General features: G+C 39.5%; 1 protein-coding gene across 6 annotated transcripts in view; it reads right to left on the bottom strand.

Annotated features, from left to right (window-relative positions):
* The window catches only part of rerea (arginine-glutamic acid dipeptide (RE) repeats a), a 571,358-nt gene that overhangs the window by 380,908 nt on the left and 172,692 nt on the right, over nucleotides 1–17,758 (bottom strand). For all 6 annotated transcript variants that reach the window (XR_006309302.2, XM_043676153.2, XM_043676157.2 and 3 more), the window contains exon 3: nucleotides 6,776–6,846. Coding sequence is in view for 5 of the 6 variants with exons in the window: in XM_043676153.2 (XP_043532088.1) it covers nucleotides 6,776–6,846 (71 nt within the window). In the remaining variant the exon portion in view is untranslated. The remainder of the gene's footprint in view (nucleotides 1–6,775; nucleotides 6,847–17,758) is intronic.

Genomic DNA, 17,758 nt, shown 5'->3' with positions numbered 1-17,758 from the left:
TTAAGCATTCTCAAATAACCTGCTTTTGGAAGACTAACACAAAGTAAATGAGGCTCTACTAGTCATGAATATGGCCAAAAACATCTGTATATCACATGGGTCAGCTGTAAACTTTCCCATGCTTCACCTGACTATGCTGAAAGCTATTTGGTTGAGCTGAAAATGATATTTATTGCCTATTTAGCTCAAACTAAAACAAACAGAAGTAGAATGTAGAGACAGCTTGGGTGGGTTGCTTCATCTTAACCTCGACAATATATAATGCAACTTTTTTTACTGCAACGTACAATGGAATAAAAATGTAGCAATTCCCTTCATCAGCTTAGCTTCCAAATTTTCAAAGCTTCGTTGCATCATGATGGTAGCACAGAAAGCTTGGACCCTGTGTACTTCAGCCTTCTGCTCCAATTATTAAAGTGGTTTTCTTTTAATATATTAATCTACTAGCGAGGATGCAATTAATATTTTGTGCAACTGTTGGTTGTATCATATGGCCAAAAATTTGTGATCTCCAGTAAATGGCATTTTTACACACTGATGTGACAAGTATAAATCTGAGAGAAACTAGTACCCAGAGCACATTACATGCCACAGCTAGCAAAGAACGCATAGTATTTAATATTTATTATTGAACCTCAGTGGACAAACTACAGCTTTGTACTCTACACGTGTATCTCAGAACACTGTTTAAATGATTTACTAGAAGTAAATTAGTACAGATGAAAATGAGGTCTAAATGACAATGTTCAAACTGGTTTCTGAAGGTTATAATACTCTTATCTAAAACATTGGAATTTTGCAGTTAAGAAAATACTGCAGTCTTGATATTATCATTGGTAACATTATTTCAAAGTAACCTTCCATAACCTTCATGAAACAAGTTATAACAAATATACTGATGACGCAACAAAATGAAGCAAATAGCTACTGGTCTTCAGTTTATATTCAGACCTGGTCTTGCAACAATGAATAATATGACTTTCATTTTAGTCCAAGGATTTATAAATAAAAAGAATTCTAGTACTCCCTACCAGGAACCTAGGAGATACAAATTGGCAACTCCAGGAATATTCCCAATTTAATAAACTGATTCTTTTTATTGTTCAAGGATGGGAGTGACAGTGGCTGGGTCAGCATTTCTTTTCCATCCCAAGTAGTCATTGAGAGGGTGATAGTGAGCTACCTTCATGAACCTCTGCACTTTGTGTGGTGTAGGGACACCACAGTGCTATCAGGAAAAGAGTTCCAGGATTTGTCCCAGCAATAATGAAAGAATGGCAATAAAGTTCTATGTCAGGATGATGTGGCTGAGAGGTCATGTGTTTTCATGCATTTGTTGCCCTTGTCCTTCTAGGTGGTAGAGGTCACGGGTTTAGAAGGTGCAGAGAAAAAAAAATCCAATCCAATAGTAAAAGAAAATGGGGACAAACAGGTCATTATCAAGTTGGCATGCTCTAACTTGCAGACTGCCGTTGATCTGGGTTGGCTCCTCAGCTATTTACAATCAGTTTCAATGATTTGGGATGAGAGGGCTAATAACACCAAGACAGGTAGAAAGTCATGAAAAGGGCTAAAGAGGTCAACAAGAGACAGACAGGCATGTTGGTAAAAATGTGGCGGTTAGAGTGTAGCATATGTAAATATGAACTTGTCCCCTTTAACAGGATGAATAGAAAAGCAGCAAGCTATTTATATAAAGGGAGACTGCATGACTCTGGTATAGAGGCATGTTGGCGTCCTGGTACATTAATCATAAAACATTAATATATGCAGATATAGCATGCGATTAAGAGGGCAAATGAAATGTTGGTGTTTCATGTAAAGGGTGGTTTGTTATACCAGTATGGGGCCTTCGTGAGACCACATCTGGAGTGCTGTGTACAGTCTTGGTCTCCGATTTGAAAAAGGGCATAATTGTTTGGAGAACATTCACTCAATTCATTCCTGGGATCAAGGGCTCATGTTATGCACTCCTGAACAGAATAAGCCAATGGAAAACATACTGGATTTCAAAAGAATGACAATGGTTTTATTGAAATGTAAATCAGATTAACATTAATCAAATAGAAAATCTGAGGAGAGGGATACCTGGAAAATGCTTCCTTTTGTGGGCAAGACGAGAACTCAACACAGTTTAAATCAAGAAGTTTCTCATTTTAAGGCAGAGATAAGGAAACATTCTCTCTTTCAGGGGGCCAATAGGCTGCAGAATTTTCTCATCCAGAAAGAAGTGGAAGCTGGGTTATTGAGTTAATTTGATCGGCAAGGTAGCTGAGGTAAAGGTGGGGCAGACAGGAAAGTAGAGTGAAGATCATAATGACATCAGCCCATCAAATACCCAAATCCTTTTGTAAGTTCTATGCCCCTATTCAAATCAACTACTGAAACCAGGGTAAACAGCAGGAACTGTGGTTTGTCTGCTTGGTTTATTTTTAACTCTTGACTTTTTTCACTAACTGATATGTCTCATTCAGAGTCCAACAAGAAGCATCTGCCCCAGGCTTCAGGAAATGCTGTTATGTTTTAAAACCAGCTGTTGAAACAACAACTATATTAGACCTGTCTTTCCCACTCCCACTGCTACACCAATGCTTCTGCAGTAATCCTTAGGGGGCCCTCCCTTTCCTCTTCTACCTGCTGGGCTATTTCTTGATAACAATTTTGCAATATAAAGCATTAGTTTTCACAGTTGCATTGATGACTTCTATTTCACTACACCAGCACAATTCCATGATTTGTTGCTAATTATCAGACTGTTTATCCAACATTTTGAGCTGGATCAGCAGATTTCACCTCCAAATAACATTGTAATGCCTTCGTTCCCTGCTACAAACTCCATTCCTTAGTTACTTACTTTTTTTCTGTTCCTGACAAATGCCTGAGGATAAATGAAACCGTTCACAGCCTTGATATCATATTTGAACCATACAGGTGCTAGCACTAAGTTTGCCTATTCCCACCTTCAGAACATTGATACTCAGAGCATCTCCCCTCAGTTTGCCTAATCTGAAATTCTCATTTAGAATCAGAGAGATGTACAGCAAGGAAACAGACCCTTCAGTTCAACTAGTCCATGCCGACCAGATATCCTAACCTAACCTAGACCCATTTTCCAGCACTTGGCCCATATCCTCCTAAACCCTTCCTATTCATATACCCATCTAGGTGCCTCTTAAATGCTGCAATTGTACTATCCTCCATCACTTCCACTGGCAGTTCATTCCATACACATACCATCCTCTGAAAAAGTTGCCCCTTAGGTCCCTTTTATATCTTTCCCCTCTCACCCTAAACCTATGCTCTCTAGTTCTGGACTCCCACCCCCCGCTCCACCCCACAGAAAATACTTTGTCTATTTATCCTATCCATGCCCCTCATAATTTTATAAATTTCTATAAGGTCACCCCTCAGCGTCCGATGTTCCAGGGAAAAACAGCCCCAACCTAATTCAGCATCTCCCTATTGCTCAAATCCTCCAACCCTGGCAACATCCTTGTAGATCTTTTCTGAACCCTTTCAAGTTTCACAATATCCTTCAGATAGGAAGGAGACCAGAATTTCATGCACTATTCCAAAATTGGCCTAACCAATGGCCTGTATAGCTACAACATGACCTCCCAACTCATATATGCAATGCTCTGACCAATAAAGGAAAGTATACCAAACGCCTTCTTCACTATCCTATCTACCTGCGACTCTACGTTCAAGGAACCATGAATCTGCACTCCAAGGTCTCTTTGTTCAGCAACACTTCCCAGGACCTTACCATCAAGTGTACAAGTTCTGCTCTGATTTGCTTTTCCAAAATGCAGCACCTCGCATTTATTTAAAATTAAATTCCATCTACCACTCCTCAGCCCATTAGCCCATCTGATCAAAATCCCATTATACTCTGAGGTAACCTTCGCTGTTCATCACATCTCCAATTTTGGGGTCATCTGCAAATTTACTAACTATACCTCCTATGTTCACATCCAAATCATATATATAAATATCAAAAGTAGTGGACCCTGCACTGATCCATGTGGCACTCCACTGATTACAGGCTTCCAGTCTGAAAAGCAACCCTCCATCGCCACCCTCTGTCTTCTACCTTCGAGCCAGTTCTGTATCCAAATGGCTATTTCTCCCTATATTCCAGGACCTCTAATCTTGCTCATTACTTCTGAAATTGGCTATTCAATGGCACTTCCGACCAGTCTTTTACGATCAACCTATTGTAAACCTGAGGTTGTCTCAAGCTCTAGTATCTTTATTCACCCATTTCTCAACCGCATGCTACTTTTCTTTACCCTCCATCTTGTGTTCACTAACCTAAACGGACACCTGGTAAGGCAGCACTTCAATTTTAAAAATATCATTCTTGTTTTCAAATCCGTTCATGAATCTATGCAGTTTGCCACACCTCACTCCATTTCACAAGGCTCCTCAAAATTCAGTCCTTCAGCTACACCTTCAGCCAGGTACCTTATTTTATGCTCAGCATTCAATGTCATGTTCTTTTTAAAACATTCGATCAGGTGTTTCACTGTTTAGAAGGTTACTACCACTGGTAAGAAGTTAAATGATCAATGCTTTCTTATTCACCATCACCTTAAGCTTTCAAAACCATCTGCACAACAAAATGATTTTATGCTTCCAGAAATCATTGGTCAAATGTTAATGGAAGATATTAACCTGAACAAAAGTCACAATGCAACATATAGAAAATATTTTAGAAGCTCTTAATGTGAGGATATAATAGATCTACAGAAAAATGGTCCTTATACATCTAGTGAAATTTAAGAGCATACTAAGCAATTTTAAATGTAAGCATAATTTCTGGTATCACTGATCTTGCACTTCATTATTTCAATGTGTCTTTCTATAGTTTTTCCTAGCTTTACTAGAGCACATTTGATCCCTTAACCTCAAAATGCAATACGCAGAGCCTTTCAAATCATCTCAAAAATTTCTACTTCATAGAGTAGAAGTTTTGCTTGTCTGTATAGGGTCTTTTAACTTCATTAGCTGCTGTCTTAGTGTGTTGGTGGGTTTGTGGGTTATCATGATGCCAAGAGGTCCCAGCAGTCTGGCAGTCATTTCGGAGATGTTTTTGACGCAAAAGAGAGTGGCTAAGGTTTCTGAATGTGTTGTAGCTACTTGTTGGGGTTTGTTGCTGAGAAATCGGCGAACTGTGTTCACTGGGTACCGGTTCTTTTTGAATACACTGTATAGGTGATTTTCCTCTGTTCTGCATGGTTCCTCTGTGCTGCAGCGTGTGGTGACTCGTTGAAATAATGTTCTAATGCAGCATTGTTTATGGGTGTTCGGATGGTTGCTTCTGGAGTTCAGTATTTGGTCCATATGTGTTGTTTTCCTGTAGACACTGGTTTGAAGGTTCCCATTGGCTGTTTGCTCTACTGCGACATCTAGGAATGGCAGTTTATTGTTGTTTTCCTCCTCTTTAGTGATTTTTTTTGCCAGTGAGGGTATTATTGGTGGTCTTGAAACAAAACGAATGTAATTTACAAAATACCTTGCAAGAACTGTAACAAACACTACATTGGACAAACAAGCAGAAAACTAGCCACCAGGATACATGAACATCAATGAGCCACAAAAGACATGACCTACTGTCACTAGTATCCTTACATACAGATGAGGGAGAACACTTTGACTGGGACAACACATCCATCCTTGGACAAGCCAAATAGAGACATGCACAGGAATTCCTAGAAGCACGGCACTCCAATCAGAATGCTATCAACAAGCACATTCACTTGAATCCCAATTACCACCCCTGAGAAAAAGAACAGGAAATGACATCACCACAGGCAATGGCATCACGATTAAAATGACATTACCAACCCAAGGAAATCTGAACACACAGAAAAAGCGGGCCATACCACCAGCACTTCATCTGGAGGCTCACTGATGTTACCTAGTACGGTGATGAACCGTGTAAAAATGAACCTTCCAGTTCAGCGAGCAAACCTACATCCAGAACCTCAACTTAAGATACAAATCTTCTCAAAACTTGCCAACCAGATTATTTTTATCGTGATGACAAAATTACAATGTGATAGTATTCCTGTAGCAGTTAAGACTAATTGACATATTGTCAATGCTGGTAATTATCACAACTTGAATAGGAATCAATGTCAGTGAAGTTTATCAATAGTAACACTGGTTCAGCACTATTGGAAAATAACACTACATATTCAATGGCTTTCAAAAGATGTCTGGTCACAATGCAAAATCATACAAAACTTCCTACTGAAAGGTTTTCCATGGGAAATCTCCAGCATAAAGTATATCACATCAAGCTTAGTGTTTACAATCATATGTTTTGATTAACTACTTGCCAATAACCCTTAGCATCCCCACACCAGTTGTCAGAACGGGAACAGTAGAGATTAAAACATTCAACTAGTTTTTTTTTAAACTCCGCACTACAATCCAGTCATTACTGCTGGAAAGTAGACATTTACAGTAGCGGAGGATGTATTCAGGTTCACTTCTGTCAATTTTCCTTGCTACCACACCTCAATAAATAAAGAGAGCGCATGGTTTTATTACATATGTTTTGAATCAGAGGGTATAAGACTGCATACATCATCATTTTCTAAACACAAACAGAATAACAACGTGCAATTTGAGACAAGCCCTGGAAAAAGATAAAAATTGCTGCAAAAAATTGTGTAACATTCAAACAAATTAACAGCACAGAAGCGCAGATGATTCAGAATAGGAAGCAGAGACTTAATCTTGCACATCTGAATTTGACACTCACCAGTTTGAATTCTTGGATACTGCAGATAAAGTAAGGTGTGTTGGGGCGACGACTCTCTATATAAACACAATCTGATGAGAAAAGGAAAACAGAGGATTAAATATACAACTTTCAAGGACAAAGAGAAGCATTGCAAACACTGAGGATACTTCTTGTGTGCTGCATGTTCAACAAGGCAAGGGAACTCAGCATGTGTGACATCTTTAATTTTCTAGATCAGTCATTCAAATCTGTGGACACATTTGACAGAGATTGTCGTTTTAGCAGGAAGGTAAGGCCAATTTTGTGCTGCAGGTTCATCTCAGAAACAACCAAAATATACTTCACATTGAATTTCAGCTGATTTTAAAGACTTTCAACTCATCAACCTAGGACAGAATAAAATCCAAGATAAGAATTCACATCTGCCAAAGGGTCAAAGCTTTTCAGCAATGTAGATGGAAGCATAAAATTACAAAGACAAACTAAGAAATCAAATGATAAAAAACTAAAGCAAACATATTTCAGCATAGTCAAACGTGACATCATTCACTTTTGGATCAAAAATGGACTGGGCACAATACTTTCTAAATAGTGAAAGGATAGAAGCAATGGAAGACGTAAGAGTTTTAGGAAACCAAATACACTTGAAACAAAATCAGGAACTTGAAAAAGGAATAGAGAATTACAAATTCATGTTTGCAGATGGCTCCATGTTACAAGAAGCAGTAGATTATATAGATGGACTGAGGAAGTTCCAATTGCAGATTGAGAAAAATCACAAGTGCAAAAGGAATTAAGAATTGAGAAATCAGATATTCATGATAGATAGAAATGATAGAAGATTGAAGGGATTTGGAGTCCATATTTATAAATCACTAAAAGTTCAAATAAATAATCTAAAAGGCCACATCAATCTGGTCTGTCTCTCAACAAAAACACAGAGACAAAAGCTATGCTTTACTTGTACAGCAACTTGGTGCAATTCTATTAACAGAACTGTATCAGTTACAGTGCTGCAGTTCAAGATGGATAAACTGGCCTTGGAGAGGTGGAAGAATAAGAGATTTGTATTTATAAAGGGCCTCTTTGGGGGCTCAGGGTCTTCTCAAGTGCTCTGCAATGAAGTATTTGGGAGCTAAAATCACTTTGAACTCGGTCTTAAGAATCGAAGGACTACATAATGCACAAAGTAAGGTATGCCTCTGCAGTTGGTTATATTAAAACTACATGAAGGAAGTTTTGTTTATTAGTGTAAAGCATCAGTTTCCTACAAAATGGTGCTTAGTCAATAACTTGGCAACAACAAAAATCTTGAAATTTGAAATCTTGTGACATTACTTCAACTGGAAGATTGAATTTTTTTTATGCAAGGTATTCCACTCTACAGGGATCTTCAACAATACCACAAAACAATTAAATGTTTTACATTACATTGAAGAACACACAATTTTTTTTTAACATCACTTAAAATGCAAGATGACACCAGAGCCAATAACTTACACGTTGCAAGGCACAACCAGTATGCTTTCAAGCCTAGACCACAGGGTTTTTAATGCATATAAAACTGAAAGGGTATAATATTTCTTACGATGATTACAAATGTATGGGAAGCCATATTTAATTATAAAAATATCATGGATGGGAAAGTCTACCTTAATCAATATACCTAATTAGAGGTAAATAATTTGATATATAAGAAAATACATCATTTAATAAACAAAGGAACCACTACATTGAATTGTGGTATCACTGTTGAAGTTTCTTGAGTTCACTTCGCTTTCAGACCTACCAATACAGAAAGCCCAAACTTTACTGCTCTGCTTGATAAATTGAGACAAGACTACTTTAAAAGAAAATTCTGAAAGAAAAGTAGAAACCTATTGAAAACTAACATTTACATATATTTTTAAATCACATCTGATAATGATTTCAAATATTTACCAACATATAGCACAACCAAAAGGAAATAGAATGACAATACAGGATTTATAAGCTAAGAGGTCAGCTTAACTGAAGGTAGCTGGGGTTTAAATTTCTTCCAGTACTTTGTAACTTTCCTCCAAAGAAAAGCTTTTACCATAAACATTGGTGCCCACCTAGTAATCTCCAACTCAGAGTGCCCCAGGAGTCATAATGCAGCAGACACTGACCATCCAATAAAGAGAAATAGAGAAGAGAGAAGGCACATGCTCTGGAAAAGCTCAATAGGTAATGTCCTTGTTCATTTTTTTGTAAATCAAACCTTCTACATATAAATTCAAAAACATTAACCTAGCTTTCACAGGATGATAGCAAACAGGGACAATGTAGCAAAACAGAAAATGTAAACGTTACTTCCATCCTGCAGTGAGCTTGTGAAGGACTATTCTGCCTGAACAAATGAACATTTGGAGCAACAAATGTTGATTTAATGTAAATATTTTTGCAGAGAGAGAAACAGGTAGGTTTCAAAATGTTAAACAAACATGCTAAAAACCTGGATCTAAATTGTACCATCAACTAATCATTATAATCTCAGCATTTAATTGTGATGAAAGCTTAAAATTCACCAACTTACGACACCAAAACTGCAAACAAGACAGGCAAGCAATCTTAATTTACCAGTTCAGTGGATGGACATGAAATGCAGAGCAAGTCCAAAACATAGCTTCTTTGTAAGGCTAAATAAATAATTGGTGGCCACATTCTGCTTTTTCAAAGAAAACAGAACAGAACGAGAATAATACTGTTTTTGACTGATCTGAAAGAGTACCACAACAACATAAGATTGTATTTACAAACATCAACAGAGAAAGGGATGTGGAATGTTTGTCATGAAGAATGGCCAACCAATAGGGTTGTGAAGGAGGATGGGAGATTTACTTAGATTTTCATTTATTTTTAACAGTTTTTGAATTAGCAATAAATGGTTTTTTTTCCTGTGTCTAGGGATTTACTGATTAACTTGCTAGTGTATCTGCAGCCATTGTAATTTCTTTTAAAATGATGAGGTAGCTTTCAGAACTAATGGATTTTTGAATACATAATGAGAGATTACAATAGAGGAAGGTGAATATTTATGCATCAAGGTTTCTGTTAAAAATGTCTAATTTTTTTAACTTCAGGGGAAACACCCATAAGCTTGAAAATAGAGCTTTTTAAAGTTTCAGTTTGAGACAGTTCTGCAGAAATCTTTAAAAGATGATTGATGGATAAAGCAATGCTTCTGACAAAGTGAATAGATAATAAAAATAGGATTACCTTAGAGCAAGGGTGTTAGAATAGTTCCAGATAGAATGTTTAAGTAAAATCCTGAAGAGGTTATTTCAGGTTGAGAATGTTTAAACTCAGGTGTTCAAAAGCTCCAGCTGAAGTCAGGTAACCTTCAACTGGAAAACAGCTGATTAGTCAACCAATAATCTTTTTGATTTTTTTTCATTGTGCTGACAACCTATTCATTACAGGATGCCTGTCAGAAGTAATTTATACACAAAAATCAAAGTAACAGTGCAGCAAACGCAGCCTGCAAGCTATGCTAGATTTACTTCCATCTGCGGAGTGACTGTCAAAAATCTCTCAGTCCAAAATGACAGCTAAAACATAAGCAATAAGAGGAGTAGACTAGAGTCCTCTCCATTTCATCATCCAACATGATCATGGTTCATTTTCAGCCTCAATTCCACTTTGCCCTCCTCTGCAATATCTCCCAATTACCCAACACCAAAAATCCTCAAGCTTAACTTTGAATTAGTAATGGAACATGCACAGCCCTCTGGAAATGAAAAGGTTTTTCATCATCTCAGTCCTCTTTTCTTTTTCTGTGTTTTGTTTTCCCCTTCTCCTGTCTTCTTCCTTGGCCCAGACAGGAGTAAGGATGGCAGCCGAAGCAGGGATGGCTGCCAGTGACCCGGAGCAGAATGGGAACAGCCAGTGGGCCGGGAGCAAAGCTGGGGTAGCCAGGAGCCCTGAGTGGAGTGGGGAGAGCAGGCCAGGAGCAGAGCAGGGACAGCAGCCAGCAGACCCAGAACGAAGATAGCTTTCCAGTCAGACCACATGGAAGCCTTACACAAAGGCTGTACTGTCTATCTTTTTAGCTTTCTTTCTTATTTTTCTAACTTATACTTACATTTTAAGTATCTGTAATGTTGTGTAATTATTTTCTCTACTTTTCTTACTTAAGACTTGTATTGGATTACTTTGTACCCAACATAACACTGTGTGTTGGCGACTTAATACACTTTTCACTATCTCCTGCTCTTTTGTAACTTGAGTGCAAGTGACAATAAAATTAATTCTAATTCCATGTGCTTGACCTCTTATCCTGAGACTATGACCCCAATGTATGGGAGACCATCTCTCAGGTCCTCCACCTTATTTTAAAATTGTATAACATTTGTGTAAAATTCATATTTCCTATCAGCCCTTGTTGCAATTTTTTGAAAATGTAAATATTTACATTATTAAAGGTAGATGTGATTATCTTGTGCCCTTACTGAAGATGTCTTATAGTGTCAAACTGGTTACATGCTTTGAAACCACAGGGATTACCTGACATGAACCTCGGCACCAGAAACTGCAAATACAAATCCAGTCTCGTCAGTTCTGCGAAGTCCTCTTTACCAACATCCTTGGGAGCTGGTGGCAAAATCGGGACAGCTGACTAGTAGACAAGTCATGCAACAACCTTACATAGCACTCTCTCAGAATCGTACATGACACTGTCATCACCATTCTGGGGTACATACTCTGCCACCAGCAGCAGAAATCCAGCAAGAGGTGGCATAGTATAATACATTTGGGAAGGAATTGTTAGTGGAGTTCTCAATGTTGGCTCTGGACCCTGTGAAACCTCCTAGCATCAAATCAAAAGTAGGCAAGGAAACTTCTTGCTGATGATAATGTACCGCTCTCTCCTGAGATGATGAATCAATATTCTTCCATGCGGAATACTAGTTGGAGAAAACAGAGGATGGCAAGGATGCATGATCTTTTCTAGGTGAGGAACTTCATGTCAACCATGCCTAATGGACACTGCTACTGGACTGCGGCAGCTGAGGTGGTAAACAAACTAACAAGGAAAACATTCTTGACCTAATCCTCACCAATCTGCTAGCCACAACTCCTCTGTCCATAAAAGTGACCACTGCTCAGAGCTTGCTGAGACAAAGTCTTGGTTTCACATTGAGGATAACATCCATCCTGTTCTATGGCACTATCGCTATGCAAACTGAGTATCTTCAACAGCTCCTCATATGACAAGCTCTTCACCCTCATGGTGATGCTTGGAAACATACTCTGGCCCCCTCCAATGCCAGTGCATCCAGCCTTAGATATGGGGCCCACAACTGCTCACAATATTCCAAATGTGGTCTGACCGGAGTCTTATACAACCTTAATAGAACATCTCTGCTCCTGTACTCCAGCCCCCTTGAAATAAATGCTAACATTCCATTTGCCTTCCGAACTGCCAACTTCCAACTGCATGTAACCTTAAGAGAATCTTGAAATAATAGTCCCAAGTCTTTTTGTGCTTCAGATTTCTGAAGCCTTTCTCAGTTTAGAAAATAGTCTACAGCACTATTCTTCCTCTCAAATTGCATAATCTCACACTTTCCTATATTGTATTCCATCTGTCACATCTCTGCCCACTCTCCTAGCCTGCACAAATCCTTCTGCAGGCTTCCCGCTTCCCCAACAAGGACATCGATGTCAAACTCCTGCTCATCAATTACAGCTCTACTTCAAAACTATTATCCCCACCTGACTGATCTCAAAAACTCAGATCTAGGTTTTGGCTCCAACCTATGCAACTGGATCCTCAGCTTTCTGACACACAGACTGCAACCAGTGAGGATAGACAACTGCACCTCCTCCATAGTAAGACTCAAACAACAATGAGTCAGAATACAAAAAGAAGATCGAAGGCTTGGTGACATGGTGCAATGATAACAACCTGTCCCTCAATGTCAGCAAAACTACATTGACTACAGAAAGAAAGGAGGAGACCACACCCCATCTACATCAACAGAGGCGAGGTTGAGAGCGTCAAGCTCCTAGTAGTGATAATAACCATTAACCTGTCCTGGACTTCCAACGTAGATGTGATGATCAACAATGCCTCTTCTTCCTCAGGCAGCTCAGAAAATTTGGAACGTCTGTAAGGACCCTCAATAACTTTTACAGTTGCACCATAGAAAACATACCATTTGGCCACACAATGGCCTGGTCTGACTGCTCTGCCAGGACCATAAGAAAGCTCAGAAGGTTGTGTGCATAGCCTAGATCATCACAGAAGCCAACCTTCCATCCCATGAACTCAATTTACACGGCTCGTTGTCACAGGTAGGCTGCCAACATCATTAAAAGACCCATCTCTCCCTGGTAATGCTCTCCTTCAATTTTATCAGTCAGGCAGAAGATATCAAAGCTCGAATACATGCACCAGAAGATTCAAGAATAGGTTGTTCCGTAGCATTATTAGACTGGACTCTAACTTTAAGTAATGTTGATCTTGCCTAGCAAATACCCTGTGCAGTGCAACGCGTATGTCTCTAAGATTTTTTTTCACCCTGATCTGTATGTCCTAGCTTACTATAATCTGTCTGTACAGCTCATAAACAAAGCTTTTCACTGTACTTCGGTAGACGTGATAATAAGTCAAATCAAATCAACATTACCTGCCCCTCCACGTAACTTTGTATGATCTGCAAATGTAGTAATAATACACTCAGGTCCTTCTTCCAGATGGTCAATGTACACATGAATAGGTGTGGTCCTAACATTGATCCCTGCAGAGCTTCACGAGTCATCAACTTTCATCCTGAAAAAAGACCCTTAAAAAAGCATCCTCTCTATCTCTCCTGCAAATCAGCCAACCCTCTATCCATGCCGCTACCACTCCTTCAACACCATGGGCTCTAATGTTATTTAGCAGACTCCCATGCGATACATTATGAAAGGCCTTCTGGAAATCCAAATAGATTAAATCTCCTTCACTAACTTGCTCATTACGTCCTCAAAGAATTCTAACAGATTTGTCAGGCATGACCTGCTCTTGACACAAGCTGTTCTGACTCAGGCCTATTTACCATGCACTCTGCAATCTCATCTTTAATAATGAACTCTAAAATCTAACCAACAACCAAGGTCGGGCTAACCAACCTATAACTTCCTGCCTTTTGCCTCCCTCACTTCTTAAACAGGGTTGTATATTAGACTAGGCAACAAGCTGCTTGTAAATACATCATGATATGGAGGTGCAGGCATTGAACTGGGGTGTACAAAGTTAAAAATCACATAACACAAGGTTATAGTCCAACAGGTTTATTTGGATAAATAAACCTGTTGGACTATAACCTCGTGTTGTGAGATTTTTGACTTTGCAAATATATCCTTTAGTTGGCAAAGGGCAACAAATGCTGGAGATCACAGTGGGCCAGACACCGTCCATGGAGAGAGAGCAAGCTAACTTGGAGTTCAGATGACTCTTCATCAAACCTGAAGTATAGTGAATGTGAGAAGAGGAGAGTAATGATATTATCTAACTGACAGACTTGAAAGAGAGCACACAGTCCCACGAGGGTCGGGAGGAGGGGAGAGAGGGAGGACATTGTGACAGAGAATGTAACAAGTAAAGCTAAAAGTCAGAGTTCTACAGCACCAAAACAGACCCTTCGATCCAATTTGTCTATGCTAACCAGATATCCGAAATTAATCAATCCCATTTGCCAGTATAGGCCCATATCCCTATTCATATTCCCTATTCATTTATCCTTTCTGATGCCTTTTACATATTATAATTATATCACCCTCTCCCACTTCCTCTGGCAGTTCATTCCATACACACACCACCCTCTGCATGAATAAGTTGCCTCTCAGGTCTCTTTTAAATTTCACACCTTAAAACTAATGCCCTTTAGATCTGGATTCTCCTAACCTGGGAAAACGACCTTGGCTATTCACCTATTCATGCCGGTCATGATTTTATAAACTTTCATAATGTCACCCCTCAGCCTCCAACAGGAAAAATTACCCTAGCCTATTCAGCCTCTCCCAGCATCTCAAACCCTCCAACCCCAGCAACATTCTTGTAAATCTTTTCTGTACCCTTTCAAGTTTCACAACATCTTTCCTATAGCAGGGAGATCAGAATTGAATGCAGTATTCCAAAAGTGGCCTAACCAATGCCCTGTACAGCCACAATATGATATCCCAAGTCCTGTACTCAATGCACTAACCAATGAAGGTAAGTGTACTAAATGCCTTCTCCACTATACTGTCTGTGACTCGACTTACAAAGCACGATGAACCTGCACCCCAAGGTTTCTTTGTTTGGCCACATTCCACAGGACCCTACCATTAAGTGTATATGATGTCCTGATTGCCTTACCAAAATTCAACACCTTAAATTTATCTAAATAAAACTACATCTACCGCTCCTTAGCCCATTGGATCAAGGTCCCATTGCATTCTGAGATAACGTTCTTCACTGCTCACTACACCACTCAGAAGAAAACGTGTGTGTTCCAGGCAACTCAGGTGACCTACTTAGGCTATAGTGTCAACATGACCAGGGTACACCGTTGGAAGATAAAGTGAGGGCAATCAAAGGTGCTCCAGCTCTGTCTGTACTGGAGTTTAGGTCTTCCCTTGGTTTGGTGAATTATTCCAGAAAGTACACACATGACCTGGCCTCCATTCTGGCATCTTTACATCAACTCTTAAAAATGGGTTTGCTATGGAAATGGTAGCACAGCCAAGCCATAGCTTTCAAGGAAGGGAAGAAATAACTATCATCCTCTAAGGCATTGGCACAGTACTAACCTATTGGAGAAATTCAGCCCAATGAATCAGAGACCACAAACGAGGATTGTGGTGAAACTGACAAGCGGTTTATTTAAACAAAGAGATATCATGGTAGAGAAACTGACCAGGCTGAATAATTGTAAAACAGTTACAGTACAATGGTGAAAATTGTAAAGAAATTAAAACAAAAATAATCTGAATGGAAGTTAATCAAGCATCCGGTAATAGCAATTCATTTGTAATTGACACAGGAGATTCCAACCATCTCCGTGAGTAGGTGAGAATGTCTTCCACAGGACTCTTCATTCTATATCCCGTCCGTGCGAATATGTGTAAATGTCCCTTCTCCTGGCATTCAGATCAGTCCATTGTGTTCCTCCTGGGAACAAAGTCTTTCGGGGTCTCTTGGTGTGCCTCACTGAAACCGATACTGAATAAACAATGGGAAATGAGCCTGCCCTTAGGGTATTGGGACTGCAGTGCTAATCTGGGCTGGGAGTTTACTGAGAAGGCTGTTTGGGAAGTGTATTCTCAGGTCAGGGAATAGCTTGGCCATGTCTGGTTTCTTTGTTAGCCTGTTTGACAAAGACTGGGGCATTGTGGGCGTGTTGTGCGTATGTTGGCAGGTTTGATCTGTGTTTCGCAGACCTGCTTCTGTGTTTTTTATGTGTGGTCATGCTGTAGATGGGCAGGGTGGCAGATCGTTTTCCTCACAGATCTCAAGCAAAATCTGGTATTGACATGCAATGCCTGCCAGTACGCCATCAGAGTAGTCTTAGCTTATAGGTGACTCAATGACAAGGAATGCCCAATAGCATATGCATCCAGGACTTCAGGTAATGCAGAGCATAAATACACCAAGATAGAAAAGAAATGTTTTGCAGTCATATTTGGAGTAAGCAAGTTCTACCTTTACCTTTACAGATATAGAAGTTGTAATAATAACGGACCACAAACCTCTGCTAGGTCAACTTGAAGAGGAAAAGGCAGTACCACCCATAGCTTCAGGCTGAATTCAGTGATGTGATCTCATACTAAGTGTTTATAATTACAAGTTGAAACATTGTCTGGAGGCCAATAAAGGGAAGCAATGGGAGAATGCAACGAGTAAAGCTAAAAGAAAGAGTAGAGGTAGGAGTTGCTTCACAAGTTGAAGGTGTTCAACTCAATATTCAGTCCAGAAAACTGTAAAGTACTTACTCCGAAGAGGAGATTTTGTTCCTTCAGTTTGCGCTGAGATTGTCTGGAGCACTGTAGCATGCCAAAGACAGACAAGTAGGATGCTGTGCTAAAATGACTGACTACAGGAAGGTCATGGTCCTGCTTGCACACAGACTGGATGTGTTCTGCAAAGCAGTCACCCAGTCTGCATTTGGTTTCTCCAACGTACAGTAGGCAACACTGAGTGCAATGAATACACTACACAAGATTGGGGGAGATACGGGTGAAATGCTGCTTCACCTGGAAAGGCTGCTTAGATCCTTGAATGGTGTACAGGAAGAAGGTGAAGAGGCTGGTATTGAGCTTTCTGCAGTTACTTCTGCGGGAAAGTGCCATGTGGGGGTGGGGGCTGTCAATCACAGTGGGCAGGAAATTATGATTATGAAAGCAGCAACCCATGTCATCAGCGCTGTTCTGGAAGATGGCATCATCTGAACAGATGCAACATGGGTGAAGGAGTTTGGAGAATAAATGGAGTCCTTGCAGGACGTGAAGAGTTGTAGTGAAGGTAGCTATCAAAGTCAGTGGCTTTGTAGTGGATGGCAATGGACTGTTCAGCTAATATTGAAAGCTGAAAACTATAATTTCAGGACTGAAACTGACTTCCAAATATTTGTCTCTCGCTAATGAATTATGTCGTTCAGCTTGGAGTACAGTGGAAATGGTCTAACAAAGTTCGTTTCTTATGCTACTATGCCTTTTATAGTGACACTCATTACATGGAGTCCTAACTGTCCATAGTAAATCTAACATGAAGTTGCTATAAGTTTTGGCTGACGATGCTTATTTTTAAAATACTTAGAAATATCACGTTTTTGGTGGAAAATTAACAAATATATTTGAATCAATGTCGTGCATTGTATCCAATTTATATCCGCTGTTATCTGCTCAAATTCTGTGCGTTATCTCTTAAGTATTTTTATCCCATCTTCCTTCCTCCAATCTTCCTTCCCCCACTACCATGCTTTTAGTCTTTATCTACAGTGGCTAAATATG

This window comes from Chiloscyllium plagiosum, unplaced genomic scaffold (genome assembly GCF_037043375.1).
Source record: "Chiloscyllium plagiosum isolate Xiang-an unplaced genomic scaffold, Cpla_swu_hap1 HiC_scaffold_37, whole genome shotgun sequence".
Classification (NCBI taxonomy): Eukaryota; Metazoa; Chordata; class Chondrichthyes; order Orectolobiformes; family Hemiscylliidae; genus Chiloscyllium; species Chiloscyllium plagiosum.
The sequence above is the reverse complement of the archived record's forward strand: the minus strand, read 5'-3'. Positions and strand labels throughout refer to the sequence as shown.